General features: G+C 48.2%; 2 protein-coding genes across 6 annotated transcripts in view; one reads left to right on the forward strand and one right to left on the reverse strand.

Annotated features, from left to right (window-relative positions):
• Positions 1–624: 624 nt before the first annotated feature.
• Positions 625–3341, forward strand: HDHD3 (haloacid dehalogenase like hydrolase domain containing 3). Of its 2 annotated transcripts, none has more exons than XM_006917114.3 (2): positions 625–789; positions 2271–3341. In XM_006917114.3, exon 2 carries the CDS (start codon positions 2425–2427, stop codon positions 3178–3180), a length of 756 nt encoding a protein of 251 aa, XP_006917176.1. In that variant the 5' UTR covers positions 625–789; positions 2271–2424; the 3' UTR covers positions 3181–3341. The 2 variants fall into 2 exon arrangements, with proteins under 2 accessions (XP_006917176.1, XP_024906238.1); XM_025050470.1 differs by lacking the exon at positions 625–789 and adding an exon at positions 805–972.
• A 132-nt stretch (positions 3342–3473) lies between these two features.
• The window catches only part of BSPRY (B-box and SPRY domain containing), an 18656-nt gene continuing 7688 nt past the window's right edge, over positions 3474–14441 (reverse strand). For 2 of the 4 annotated variants that reach the window (XM_015593398.2, XM_006917115.3), the window contains 4 exons: positions 13332–13562; positions 12136–12161; positions 7679–7803; positions 3474–6357 (listed from right to left, as the gene is read on the reverse strand). In XM_015593398.2, the coding sequence (XP_015448884.2) occupies positions 5831–6357; positions 7679–7803; positions 12136–12161; positions 13332–13562 (909 nt within the window). In that variant the 3' untranslated portion in view covers positions 3474–5830. The remainder of the gene's footprint in view (positions 6358–7678; positions 7804–12135; positions 12162–13331; positions 13563–14441) is intronic. The other 2 variants (XM_015593397.2, XM_025050469.1) reach the window with 2 other exon arrangements.

Here is a 14441-nt window from a genome sequence, read left to right on the forward strand (position 1 = left end):
AATGAATAAGGTTGGGCTTTTGGTTTTTACTTTGTACACTTTGTGTTTTTAAATATTTTTGAGATGAGCATGAATATTTTTTGACTTTTATCAGAAAACAAACAAACAAACAAAAAACCCCGCTAGGTTTTACTGCAGAGCACTCTAGCCTCTCAGCAAATTGTCTTGGGTTAGACAAGTTTCCAACTGAAAGCACTTCCCTCCAGATACCGACTGAAGACTCTCACCAGAGAGGGGCATTGCCTTGCCCAAGTCCACACAGCATTCAGTAAGCCAGGCCGGGACCCAAATCCCCCTCTTCCCAAGTCAGCCTGGGCCCCTCCCAGGAGTGCCCGGACCCAAGGGAGGAGCAGGGGCTTGCAAGAGGGAAAGGGAGAGCGGAGAGAGGGCAGAAAGGGGGTTAAGGCGGGAGACGGAAAGGGTGCAAGGTGACCGTGAGAAGCGAGGTGAGGGGTGGAAGGGCGCGGGATAGGGAACCGAGAGGGTGTCTCACGAAAAGGCGGGGAGCGGGCCAAGGAGCACGGTGACAGAGGGCGCCGGAGACGGGTAGGGGCGGGGAAGAGCGAAGTCAAGGTACGGAGGCTGCGGAAGGAGGGTGCGGAGGGCGGCAGAGAGAAGCGGCGTAGGGGGCGGAGCCGGCGGGAGGCGGGAGCCCAGGCGAGGAGGGAGCAGCGAAGGGCCTAGCGAGGGGCGGATTGTAGCTCCGTGGGACCGTGAGACATCAGCTTTCGTCTCTTGAGCTGGCGGGCGGCTGCAGATTCCTTCTTGATCGGCTTCCCTGCGAGGCAGGTGGGTCCTAGGCCCCGGGGTTGGGCGGAGCGGTCAGAGCGCGCTGGAGCTGAGAAGGGGTACCCAGGATTGCGGCCGCAGCTGCGACCAGAGTCCCTAAGACCCTCCTGCCCCAGGTCACGCTGTAGAGGTTTCGCTCTAACGGCAGACTTACCTGGACTTCGCCGCCACCAAGCCCTGGAGGTAGGGAGGAAGGGTGAGCAGTTCAGGCCGGTAGCCTAGAGTCCCCAGCTCCGGCTTCCAGAAATGGAAAATACGTTGGGTCGGGAGCCAGAGCCTTTTGTCCTAGTCTTAGCTGTGCCAGTGGCTCCCTGCATGACTTTGGGCGAGTTCTGCCCCTCACTGGGCCTCCATCTCTCCACCTACAAAGTGAGAGGGTCTTTGGGTGGGTCCCTCTAAGTTCTAGACAGACTTAAATTCATTTTCTTGACCAACTTCTCCTAAGACATGTCCCCGGATACACCAGTCACTTCCCTCCCTCTGCAAGCACGCGGCTGCACTCTACTCTGGCCCCTTGGGTTTTTACTGGAAGCCTGAATCAACGCTGGGGTGAAAAGCTGCATCCAGCCTCTGGACAGCAGGCTGAGGAATTTGATTTCTGTGCATGAAGTCACTAATCCTTTCACTGGTTGTCCACCCAGGCAGATGTTATTACCTCCAGTAAAGATGAAGCTGGGGCTCAGAGAGGCTTAGGGATAGGTAGGATCAGGCTGCTTTGTCCTGCCCTTTGTCCTGTGCTGTACAGGTTTACCAAAATCAGATTTTTAAAAAAATTCAAATATGTCTAAGCAGTGGAAGGAGCGCTGGCCCGAGTTTAGAAGTTTGGGTTCTAGTCCTGGCTGTGCTGCTTGACCCACTGTGACCATAGGCGAGTTTCTGTCTTTGGCATCGCTAACAATAGGAATAGCAATTGTGATCGTTTCCTTACCTTGACCTACAAAGCCCTGCCCGAGTTGGTCCCTGTCTACCCAAAGCCCCAGACTCCTTGCCCTGCCTCAGGGCCTATACACTTGCTGCTTCCAATGCCAGAAACACTTAACCACCTCCTTTTCCCTTGTAGCCATTCTTCAGATCCCCACTGAAACTTCACTTGCCTAGGAAGTTCCCCAAGGAAGACTAGATCCAGTCCCTGGATTTATAACCTCATGGTTCATGCTGTCTTCATTACCCGTGTTTGTGTAGTTCTTTGTCTAATATCTGTATCCCTTATTATTTAATGCCTGCAAATGCCATGAGGGCTGGAAACCTGTACCGTTCCCAGCATCTAGCACCTAATAGGTGCTCAGAAATTTGTTGTGAAATGAACAGATGATCTCATTTAGTCCAACAACCTTGTGAGATTGGGTCATTGCGCCCCTCTCATACATGAGGAGACAGGGCTTCAAAGAGCGACACTCCTAGGGTTGCCAGGGCCAGAATTTGAACCCAGTCTGTATGACTCTAAAGACTGAACTTCCACTTCACCTGCCTTCTCATTCCAGGATCTTCTGCTGTGAAGACATTACCCAAGTCCCAGCAAATCTGACCCAAGGGTCCTGGAAAGAGAAGCAGGGTGGTCTTCTCCAGGTCGGTTTCCCCTTGGCCCTTGGGACCTTAGTTGGAGCTGGGGTAGATTTGGCTCCCTCCTACAGACCCATGGCACACCGGCTACAGCTGCGACTGCTGACGTGGGACGTGAAGGACACGCTGCTCAGAGTCCGCCGCCCCATTGGAGAGGAATATGCCTCCAAGGCCCAGGCCCATGGGCTGGAGGTGGAGGCTGCGGCCCTGGGACAAGCCTTCAGACAGGCGTACAAGGCTCAGAGCCACAGCTTCCCCAACTATGGCCTGAGCCACGGCCTCACCTCCCGCCAGTGGTGGCTGGATGTGGTCCTGCAGACTTTCCACCTGGCAGGTATCCGGGATGCCCAGGCTGTGGCCTCTATCGCTGACCAGCTGTACAAGGACTTCAGCAGCCCCTGCACCTGGCAGATGTTGGAGGGGGCTGAGGCCACCCTGAAGGGGTGCCGAAAGCGAGGGCTAAGACTGGCAGTAGTCTCCAACTTTGACCGGCGACTGGAGGACATCCTGGTGGGTCTTGGCCTACGAGAACACTTCGACTTTGTGCTGACCTCCGAGGCTACTGGCTGGCCCAAGCCGGACCCCCGCATTTTCCGTGAGGCCTTGCGGCTTGCTCACGTGGAACCGGCAGCGGCAGCCCATATTGGGGACAGTTACCACTGTGATTACAGGGGGGCACGGGCTGTAGGCATGCACAGCTTCCTGGTGATTGGCCCAGGGCCTTTGGACTCTGAAGTCAAGGATTCTGTACCCCAAGAACATATACTCCCCTCACTGCCCCATCTCCTGCCTGCCCTTGACCGCCTGGAGGGCTCACCCCCGGGGCAGTGAGTCTGGTGAGGGAAGTGGCTGGACCCAACAAACAGTAGAGACAGGGAGCCCTTTCCTTCCCAAGACCTGGCCTTTGCCCCTCTCCCTGCAGCCTTTATACAACGCATTCTGACTATAAAGCGGTGAGTGTGGGGCTTTCAGCCCTGCCCCACTGGCCAGCTGCTGGTCTCTGAGAGGATTCTTTCATCACGCCTGTGTCCCTTTTCTGTGTCCCCCCTCACCTCCAATAAGATTCACTGAGGGCCCGATTAGCTTCAAAACCAGGTACTTTCAAACTTTGTTTTAGCAGCTGGGCCCTTTTGTTATGGGAGATCTTATGTGGAACCTCAATATGCGAAACAGGGAAAAAAAGAGAAACTGGTAGGGTTGAAGCAAAGGTCCTGAAGCCTCTACAGCTAGCTATTCACCACCACCCCCTCCCCACCGCACCCTGAAAGCCTGAGGTCAGAGGTACATAGCTTATCAGGGTGATAAGCTGTACTGTAGCGATGTGTCCTCTAGGACCACATAGTCTACGCAGATTTTAGACAAGGAACACCATAATTACAATCATGAGAAGAAACTATCGATTTATGCCTGCCATGTGTTAGGTACTCTGCTAGTCCTTTATTTGCATATATAACGCTCAAAGCTATCTAGTGGGTATGGGTAGTGTGACCTCCACTTTATTATGACAGGCAGATTCAGAGGGTAAGTAGCCTGCCTGAGGTCACAGCTAGTACATAAGGGAGCCGGGATTCCAACTTAGGCATGTCTGACTCCAAAGCCCATGGGCTTGACCAGTAGTTTGCAAGTAGAAAGAGATCCCTGTCACATGAGACATACTGCAGTGGAGATCCTGGGAGAAAAAGTGAGGTGTCCTAAATAAAAATTGAGATGTCAACCTTGAAGGACACCCCAGTCATAAATGAGACAGGAAAACACAGAATGGGGCCCAGAGCCCCAGGTGGCAGTATTGGGAATGTGGGGAAAATCACTGGAGATTGAAGAAGTAGGTTGGGTTTTTTAAATTCCATCTCTTCCTGCCTCTCCCCTTTATACACACACATCTCTCTCTCTGGCATTTACATCTGTGCCCTACCCAGTGCCAGGCACAGGGGCTACCACAGGTGAAAAGCACACAGACAGGCACATATACAGTGTATGTTCTGATGCCAACAGCCAGAGAAGGCTCTGGAATGGACCCTGAACTGGGGCTGGTGTTCAGATGGGCAGAAAGATAAGAAGGGCCTCCTTAGCAGCAGGCCTGTGAACTGTGGACTGAGGGTTGCTGTGGGGAGTTGGGCTGGTGGCTTGGGGAGCGTGGCGTAGCAGCCTTTGGGTGCCATGTGGAAAAATTTGGCTTTGGCCCAGGTTTTTCGCCCAGGCAGAAGTGAGGAAGTTCCTCTCAGACACCTTCCGAGTGTCAGGCAGTGAGGATGGGGGCATGAACTGTGGTCTCAGAGCTGCAAGGGCCTCAGCAGTCACTGCAAACAAAAGAGTTGCCAGTAGGTTTGTGAACTGGATTTATCTTCCCACTGTTCCAAGTAAATAACTGAGCAAACTTAAGAGTGGGGAGGGCTCTGGCCCCCATCTTTGAGCCCAAGAGACTGAAGTTGTAGGTAAGATTGCCTTTGAACTGTGGTCCCTGAAGAAACAAAAAATGTGAGGACCACTATTCTAATGTGCTCTCCTTGGAGAACAGGAAAACACTGGCCTGTGGCCCCAGTGGAGCAGGGCACAGAACCATCTCCAGGCGCTCTGCTGTGTATGCAGGTGAAGAAGACATCGATTTCCCAGCAAATGTACCTCTAGATCTGAGCTGCCACTTGGGGGATTTGCCCAGTGACCAACAAAGAACATTGAAGAAACTTTTCAGTGTTTTAAAACCTTTAATAAGGTCCACGTTCCTTAAGGCCGGCCCTCTTTCTCCTCTAGCTCTTTCTGGCCTGAGGCCCTCAGGTCTCTACATTATGTCAGAAGGGGCCTTCGGGTGGGGTACTCATCAGCTGCAGGCGGTGAGGGTCGGCGGGGGCAGGAGTTCACCCCAGTCACCATGGTGGGATCCTCTGATTTTTGAGCAGCCGGGCAGGCCTGGGAGAGGGCACAGCTCCCCAAGGCCAGAGTCCTCTGACTAGGAACAGCCTGGCAGGAGTTCTAAATCCCTTCCAGGTTGTCCTCGTGTGCTAGAAAAATATTTTCTCTATGTGCCATGTCATGAAAAGGACTGAGAAGCACTGAATTGAGGGGATGAAAGGGTTTCCGACACAGGCTGTTCTACCAGAGAACCACTTCTGTGTGCTCGAAGCTGGGGCAGGGGCCTGAAAGACAGGCCCTCAGAAGAGTCGACCATGCACCCATCCACCCACCTACCCATCCATCCATCCACCTACCCGCTCACCAAACATTTACTGCACACTCACCAGGCACCGTGCTGGATGCCAGAGATAAAGTGGTGAACAAGACCCCCTCAGAGGGTGGATTTGGGAGACTAAAGCCAGGGAGTAGCAAGCTCCCCACAGATACCCAGCACTTAACGGTTGTACCAGATCTGAAACGGATCCCTACCCCTCCTTAAGCTGCCCAGTGGGCATAGGCAACATTTGGGAAGAGGACGCTGGGTAGAAATGTGGTCTAAAAGGGTAGTGGGGAGGCAGATCTGGGCCAAAGGTCAGTGGACGACGGAAATGGTCTGGTCAGCCACAGCGAAGACCGGGAAGAGGGGCCCAGGGAAGCACGCGCGGTGGGTGTGGAGCACCATGCCCGAGGCTGGTTCGTAGAACAGTAGCTCCTGGGCCTGCAAGTCCAGCAGCACGCCCAGCTGGGCTGGGCAACGCAGCAGCCCCAGGGGCTCGTGCTGGCCGTTGTGTGAGAAACAAAACTCCTGGTCGTAGCGGGAGAAGACCCAAGAGAAGGTGTTGTGGCCCAGACGAGAGTCACTGCCAGAACCCTTGCGGGGCAGCTGGCCTAAGGCCACGCCCACCTTATAGGCACAACTGTTCTGCACGTTCACCATCCAGACGTGCATCCCAGCCAGGAAGGAGGTGGTGGCCAGGGCATTGGGCCAGTGGTCAAAGCGCTCTGGGCCATCTGCACGGGACTTGGACTTCTTAGCATTGAAGGTCAGGGTCCTTCGATCATCCGACAATTGCAGGAAGGGACTGACAGTCTTCTCGTCGATACGCACATCCTCTGTGCCTGTCAGAAAGAATTCTCAGAGTTGCCCAAGGTCCACCCTCAGCCCTACATTGGTCCTGCCAGGTAGCAAAGGGCTTCTTTACCATTTACTGGCAGTGTGACCTAAGACAAGCCATTTACTCTCGCTGAGCCTCAGTTTCCTCATCTGTAAAATGGGGATCAAAGTAGGTCTTCCCACAGGGTGGACATGAGGATCAAATGGGACGATACATGGAAAGTGCATAGCAATAACATGTGCTCAATAAATTGTGGCGACAACAGTAGTTATTGTTATCTAAGACCCTCATCTGTAAACTCTGATAGAAATAAGGCCCAGAGAAGAGAAGCAAGTTGCCCAAGGTCACACAAGTTGGTGGCAAGGGCATAATTAAGACCCAGCATTTTGTTCCTACATCTAGCGTCTAGCAGTAATCCTACTGCATACCAGTTGTGCAAATTTGTGGCTTCCAGATCAGACTTGTCCCAGGGACATGGTCCCTGGAAGCTAGGAAGCATCAGATATGCAGTTTCCAACAACTAAATGGAACTGCTGGTAAATCAGGCACTGATACCAGATTCTAGAGAAGACAAGCTCTAGCTTGTACTAACATTTTAAGGATAACAGGGGCTGGGGAAAGGGAGGATTAAAATTGAGGGGGAAAAAATCAATCTATTAATTAACCTAACTTTTCTGTGAATTGTGCAAATACCGCAACTGGAAGTATAGAAGCTTCCATCCAGCTTAGGGGAAGCCTGCTTTGAGAACCCCCACATTAAGTGGGAATTCATGGAGTTGGGAGACCATGTGACGTTCACCTCCGTGGCCCTGGCACGCAGCACAAGGCCAGGCCCACAGGCAGCCTGAGTCACTGTTTGTTAAGGGAGGTGAATCCAGGCAGCTTAATTCTCATTCCAGATGCTCTCCTGTTGGCCATTTATTTTATCTTCTTAAACAGAAACTAGTTGTCCAAGAAATAATACTGAACTGTCCCAGCAGGGCAGGACATGAGGAAGTCATGATTTATAGAAACAAGATTTATCTTAGACTCAACCACAGAGTGGATTGGTCTGGAAACAAGAAGGACCTGGCCCAGGTGCTCCAGGCCTGTTCAGAACCTCGGCTCCACTAACAAGCCTGCATCCAACACTGGGGATCAGTGCATGTGGGATGGTAGCTTACACTGGTTGTTTAAGCCAGTTTAAACTGGTTGTTTAAGCTACCATCCCACATGCACTGATCCCCAGTGTTGACCCCATTGCAAATCATAGACAGACAGACAGACAGACAGACAGACAGAAGCCCAGCTGCTTCAACTGGTGCTGGGCTCTAGCAGCTGCTAACCTGAGAGGGACCCGAAAACTGCTGTCGCCCAGAGTTGGGTCAGTAGTGGGCTCCGGGCACACTTCTCATTAAAATTTAACTTTTTTGACTCTTGTGGATCCAAAATGCCCTCTGCTTCCTCGGTCCTTATACAGAAAAAAAAAAAAAAAAAAAGAAGACAGATTGAATAAGGTTCTGGAAGTGTATCTGGATCAATACAGGGTGATGGGAGAAAGACAGGAGGAAAATCCCTTTCCCAAAATTGCTCCCAGGCCCCACACAGGAGCACCCTAACGGGGACTGGAGCCAAAAGGGAAGGTGGACATTCCTCCCACCTTCTCCCACCCCAAGGAGCCTCAATTCCAATAAGGCAGACAATTTACATGCAGGTAAATGTCCGGTGCATTAGGACATGGAGTTGGTGTGCTCTGTGGGGGAAACAACCCGTCAGTGTCTCTAGTAAGTGAGCAGCAGAGCTGGGACTAGGACCTGGGCGACTTGGACCTCTGCGGCAGTCTTTCTACTTCACTATGCTGCCCAGAGAAAATCTCGCCTCCCCCCAAAACCTACTGCAGCAGTTATGTTACGCTTGATTTAATCAGAAGGTACAGCCAGTTTCTCTGATCTTAAAATGCAAACGCCCCTGCGAGATCACATTGGAAGGGACTATCAGTTATTTCCCCAACCATAAATTATTCATAGCACTTTGCTCCCAATAACCACCTCTCCTCAGTTCACAGTGGACCCTGGATTTGGCTGGAGAGAGAATCTGGGAACAAGAAGAATTGCCATTTATTAAGCAGCCAGGCTCTGGGCTTGCTGTTTTCTGTGCAGAATCTCACAGCATCTTTGGTATAACTTGGGAGATAGTTGTTACCCATTTGACAGGAGATAACAGAGATTTCTAGAAGGCACTCAGCTAAAAAGGGGAGCTAGATTCAAGTCCTGCCTCCATGCAAAAAGAGAACAAAGCCAGGCTAGAGTACAGACTACGTTCAACATAATTCTTCCCTTGACCTGAAGTGAAATCTCAAAGGGATGTAGAGCAAAGTGAGGTTTCAACACAGAGCTTTGCAGACCTTGAGATCAGGCAGCAGTTCTGAGAACACACACTCTCCTCCCCAAATCTCATGGCTCTGCCCATTAATAAAGGAACAGGGAGAAAGGTAGGGCACGTTTCCTCATGGGTGCCAGCTCTTTGCAAGACTATCTCTTACTCTACTGGCTTGGGAGGAACAAGGTGAGCAGAGCCCTAGAAAAGCCAAGAGTGGGCTCTAGTAACAAAGGCTCTTTGTGGACAACAGCGGGTCTGTTGCCAGCTTCTCAAAGCCCTGAGGCTGGGTTTGGAGGAGCCCCAGCTCTTAGTTGAAGAGGAAAGAGGAGCCAATGTCAGCAGGGCTAAACTGTCATCCCAGGGCAAATATGAGGCTGATTGTAGACACTTGAATCTAGAGAACCAGTTGATCCAGGTACTTCATGGTACAGAAGAGAAAACTCATGACTCCAAAGGAGTGGGAGTGAATTGGGGTTTAAACACAGCAGGGTGCTGGCTGGAAACAGAATGCCTGGTCTGTCCAGCAGGTCCTCTTGCCATAACAGGCCAGAGCTGAGCCCAGACGGGGACATGGCAACAAAATCGGAGCCGACAAAGACATTTCTCAGGCAAGTGAGTTCCCGGCTAGAAGGGGCTTGACAACGCTTTTGAACACGGTACTTTGAGAGCACATACCCTCAACCTAAAGGCACAAAGAACTACAAACAAATCTTGACCTCTACTAATAGGTTTGTTAATAGTAGTATGAGTTTAGCAATTCTCAAACAACTTTGTGTGTATTGTAAGACTAAACAAATGAATAACTATATCACTGTTGTTGGGAGCTGGGTTTTCACTGTGAAAGAATAAAGGTATAAACAGAGAAAGAGAGAAGGGAAAGGAAAAATGCTGTGGTGTTCCACCGAAATTAGAAGTTGTGATACAAACTCATGAATAAATGGATCACACACAAATTTCCCAGCTCTGTCTGCTGTCCATTGAAGAGGCATGGAAGCAATGACACATCAGTAGCAATGCACAGCTAATGTCTGGATTTTGGTTTCTATATATTATTCCCCACTAAAAAGAACCGAGATCCTCTGGAGAAATAGCTGAATCCAGGTCTGAGGCAGGAAAAGAACAAATTGAGCCTGGGACATCTTGTTGTTCCAGAATGCAAGAAAATGCTCAAAGAATGATGGGGACTTGTCAAAGGATACCGGATACAGCTTGAAGGGACCCCTACTGACCAAACCTAGGACAGTTTGAAGATCAAAATTAATAATAGTATAATAGATTATAATGCACTAAGTAAACTAAGAACCCATGAGTTTATGTTGATCCTAAATAAGTGAATGAACAAACAAGCAAATAAATAAATGAATAATTCAGGAAGGAATTTAGCATCAATCGATGCTAAAACTATTAGATGAAAGTTTGAAGGTAAACAGGCTATTTACACACATACACAAAAATCTCCTCAAATTGCTTAGTAATTACAAAAGGGAAGATATAATTATATAACGAAGAAGAAACCTGGTAGGCACCACTTTATCTTAGTGATCAAAATTAGTATCCCTGATAATGGGACAAAGTGACATCATGTGCCCCCTGATTTAATAGACTGAGGATACATCACTTATGATATATTCTTGCCAAGAATGTATACCATGAACCTAATCAGATGAACTCAAATTGAGGAATATTCGATAAAACGACAGTCCTAGACTCATTAGAAATATAAAAAAAAAAAAAGAAAGAAAGAAAAAAAAACAAGAGAAAGGCTAAGGAACAATTCCACTGGAATAAAAGACTAAATGTATCAGGAAAAAAAACAAAACAAAACAAAACAAAACACCAAACACTGTTAAGAACTTTGTGGACATAATTGGCGACACTTGAATATGGGCTGTATATTAGATAATGGTATTATCTCAACATTAAACTTCTGGACTTGGTAATTATACTGTGGTTATGTAGGAGAATGTCTTTGTTCTTAGGACAGAAATGCTGAAGTATTTAGGGATAAAAGGTGATGCTTTCTGCAACTTACTCTCAAATAGGTCAAAAAAAAATAAGTTTTTAATATACACACTTGATAAATAGATAATAAAAAAAGGAGTGGGAAAGAGCAAATCTGGTAAAATGTTAACAATTAGTTTTTCTAGGTGAAGCTCATTATACTATTTTTTCAACTTTCCCATAAGTGTGAAATATTTCAAAACAAAAAAAAATTGAAGATCAAAATTGTTTTCAAAAGTCACATCAGCCTGATATTGAAGACAGTGTTGGAGGAAGATGGTGAAGATAAAGGAGAAAGAGAAGACTAATGGAAGTGTGGAAAGGTTATAGGATGCAAAAAGTAGGAACAAGCCAAACACACATTAAAAGAAGACAGTAAAATGAAATGTGGGTGCATCTACACCATGGAATATTTCTCAGACTTTCCAAGAAGTGAGGTAAGTCTACATGTACTGACATGGAAAGATTCCAAGAAAGCCTGATAAGGTAAAGTAACGAACAGAAAGTATAAAATGATCCCATCAGTGTTTAAAAAACATTTTTTTTTTAAAATTTTAAAGTGGGGGGAACCCAACCTGCATATTCTCCTCTGACTATATATAGGAAAGTCCCAAATACACCTATCTGTTAAAATTGATCGCCTCTAGGGAACGGGATTGGAAAGGGGTGACTCATTTTAAATTTTAATAGTTCTACATTGGTGGAATATTTTTTTACTTCTCTCATACACATGTATTGCTATTGAGACTTCAATACAAAAATAGATAAGAAGAATGGGCTGTGCTTTCTAAATACAGATCTGAAATCTTGCATGGAAGATTACAAATTTAATTCTTTGCCTGGCAAATTACATCTTCATGGCTACTTTCTCAGGCTCTTGGTTCTCAGACTTTGGGGACCCAGGTAGGACCTGGTGAAATTCTTTTATTATTGAATAATTAAAAATGCAAATTTTGAATGGTAATGAAGATTTGTTTCAAAGATTCTTTCATCAGAGAAAGGGAAGTGAGGTAGAGAAGACAGTATTGAGACAGGTGTCAGGTGTGGGTCCCAGTCCTAGCTCTGAAGCTTAGGCAAGTCCCTTCCCCTCTTTAAGCCTCAGCATTCTCATCTCTAGATGGGGGTGTAAAACCTTCCAACAGGGTGACTGTACAGTTTTTAATAACATAATGTTAGAAAGCCCCTGGCAGGCCCCTGAATAATAAGTGTTTATTTCACTGCCTTTCTACACGGGTCTAAAGCAGTTCTCCAAGCAAGGGGCAGGAAGACCCCTGTCCATCGAGCCTGGCTCCAGAGAAGCCACCCAGCTGCATGCCCTTGGCTTTCTCCCAGGAGCAGCAGGGCCTGAATGCAATGAACTAAGTAGAGGCCTAAGGGCCATGGTTTCTGTGACTGCCCAAGCAAATTACTGAGCCATACTCACCTCTCAAAAATCTCTTGCTCCTTCTGCTGTGAGAAAAGAAAATAGAGTTAGGCTTAGCACCAGAATCCTAGCAGGCAGGCAGTCAAGACACAAATATATGCAACTGGCGTGGAGGGCTCCATGTGAACAGAGGCCCCAGAATAAAAAAATTTACTCCTTCTTTAAGACATAGCACAAAGCTTGTACAGTTCTTCACATACTTCCCCCATTCTGCACACTCATAATGAATCACTGTCCCTTTTCCCCATGGTGTCCTGAGTTTCCCTCAACTACACTTCAGAATAATCACATATTTACCCAACATTTCATCCCCCATCAAGATTGTCAGCAACTAGATGGCTGGGACTCTTTTTGAATCTTCTATTGTGACTGTCCCAGTGTTTGGGACAGAATGTGCTCTGTACGTGGAAGCTGTGTGACTGAATGAATGCACAATCTAGGACAGTCATGGAAACTGTCCTACTTGAATTGCAATGGGACAGTTCAGTTGTTCTACATTCTCACTTCTCTGCTTGGCAAATTTATTCAGATGTCATGCTGTCCCTTAAAACTGCAGGTATCTGCAAATCTACATAAAATACTTTGAAAGGATGTGTACCAAAATATTAATCACGGTAATTTCCAGGTGGTAGGATTAAAGATGAGCTCTATATCTTCATATGGGACCCTTGTCAGCTCTCCCAAATGCAGAGTTCTCTCTGTGTGCTTCAAAACTCTCACCACCTCCCCACTTCCTTTAACATAGCTGCAACTCTTATCTTTCAGGCATCAGCTTCTAAGTCACTTCAACCAGGAAGCCTTCCCTGACCACCACCCCCTCCCCCAAGTTTGGCTTGTGGGGTCCCCAGATCCCAGGAATGTTATATACCACAGCACATATCCCTCCATACGCTAATTATCAGTTTTTGTATTTGTCTCCTCCATAAGGCTGTGAGTCACTGACAGCTGTATCTTGTAACTCCATCCCACAGCACAATGCTGAGCACATAGTAAGTACTCAGTAAATATTTGCTCACTATTAAAAGAATACTTATTGGGTGCAGAAAAAAAAATCTGCATAATTTTATTCCCCTGTCTCATCCCCTGCTCCAAATTATTATTATCTATCCACCTCCTATCAATAAGCGTTCTCGATGTTTTCAGATTTTTTGGAGAGACCGGCCAACTGGTCATGCCCTCGCCCATGCCCGACTTACAATCAGCTGGAGGTCATCCACGTGGGTGAGCATGTCCACCAGGCTGGTGCGGATGGCGTCGAGCTTCTGGAGTGCCTCAGCCCAGTGCACTCGCTGCGTCAGGATACTCTGGTGGGCCCGCTCCTCTTCGCCATGCACGCGCTCCAGCAACCGCTGCTCCTCGGTCTCACACAGACTCCTCACCAGACCCAGCCGCTGGATGACCAGTTCCCGCACGGCGCTGGCGGTGCTCTAACAAGGGATCAGACAAGGAGTCGGGTCCTGGCAAAGCCCCACTCAAGGTTAGGAGGCTTTGGACTCAGCCAGAAGGAGTGCTGAGGTCTGCCATGGGTCCTGTAACAGGAGTAACGGTGTCTAAGACATCCCAGCCCTAAGAGTTCATGAATGTGGTTAAGGGTAAAGAAATGTGAGATCCAGACATCCAGGTCATATCTCATGGAAGCAGGATCACAGAATGGAAGAGCTGAGCAGGGCCTAAAGATCCACTGGAATCACCAGCTTATTTCGCAGATGTGAATACCAAGGCCAAGGGACCAAAGTCAGGGATTACAGAATTGCAGAGCAGGAAGACCTACAAAGTCATCCCCATCAACAGGATCTGTACTAACAGTGGTCCAGTTGATATTTTTGACCAAGTCTGAGGGAAAAAAACCTCATTATTTCCTAATCTGTCCAACCCAACTGCTTCCATGGTAGAATTCTTTTCTGCCACACAGGAGGCCTGAAATCAGTTCTCAACCAGTGAAGTTAATGTGTGTCCCCTAGCAACTAGCACAGTGTCTGGCACATGGCAGGCACTCAAATATTTACTGAATAACTGTTGGGAAGTTTTTTTCTGACTTAGTCAAAAATCTCTTGGTAGCACTCACAAGCCAAGTTAGTGACAGAGCTGGGACTAGAACCCAGTTCCCTTGATGCTCAGTCCAACACTATTTCCTCACACCAATGCCATCAGGTAACTAATCCTCCCCGAAGGCATCTGTTGTATGAAGCACCTACACTCTTGCCAGACAAGTGAGAACAGTCTCCTTCACTCAGAAAATCAGAGATGGCCAGTAGCTTCCCTGTGCCTTGCCCTTGAAGACCCGCTTTGCACGGTGCGGGGGAAAT

Source organism: Pteropus alecto, unplaced genomic scaffold, assembly GCF_000325575.1.
Source record: "Pteropus alecto unplaced genomic scaffold, ASM32557v1 scaffold226, whole genome shotgun sequence".
Lineage (NCBI taxonomy): Eukaryota > Metazoa > Chordata > Mammalia > Chiroptera > Pteropodidae > Pteropus > Pteropus alecto.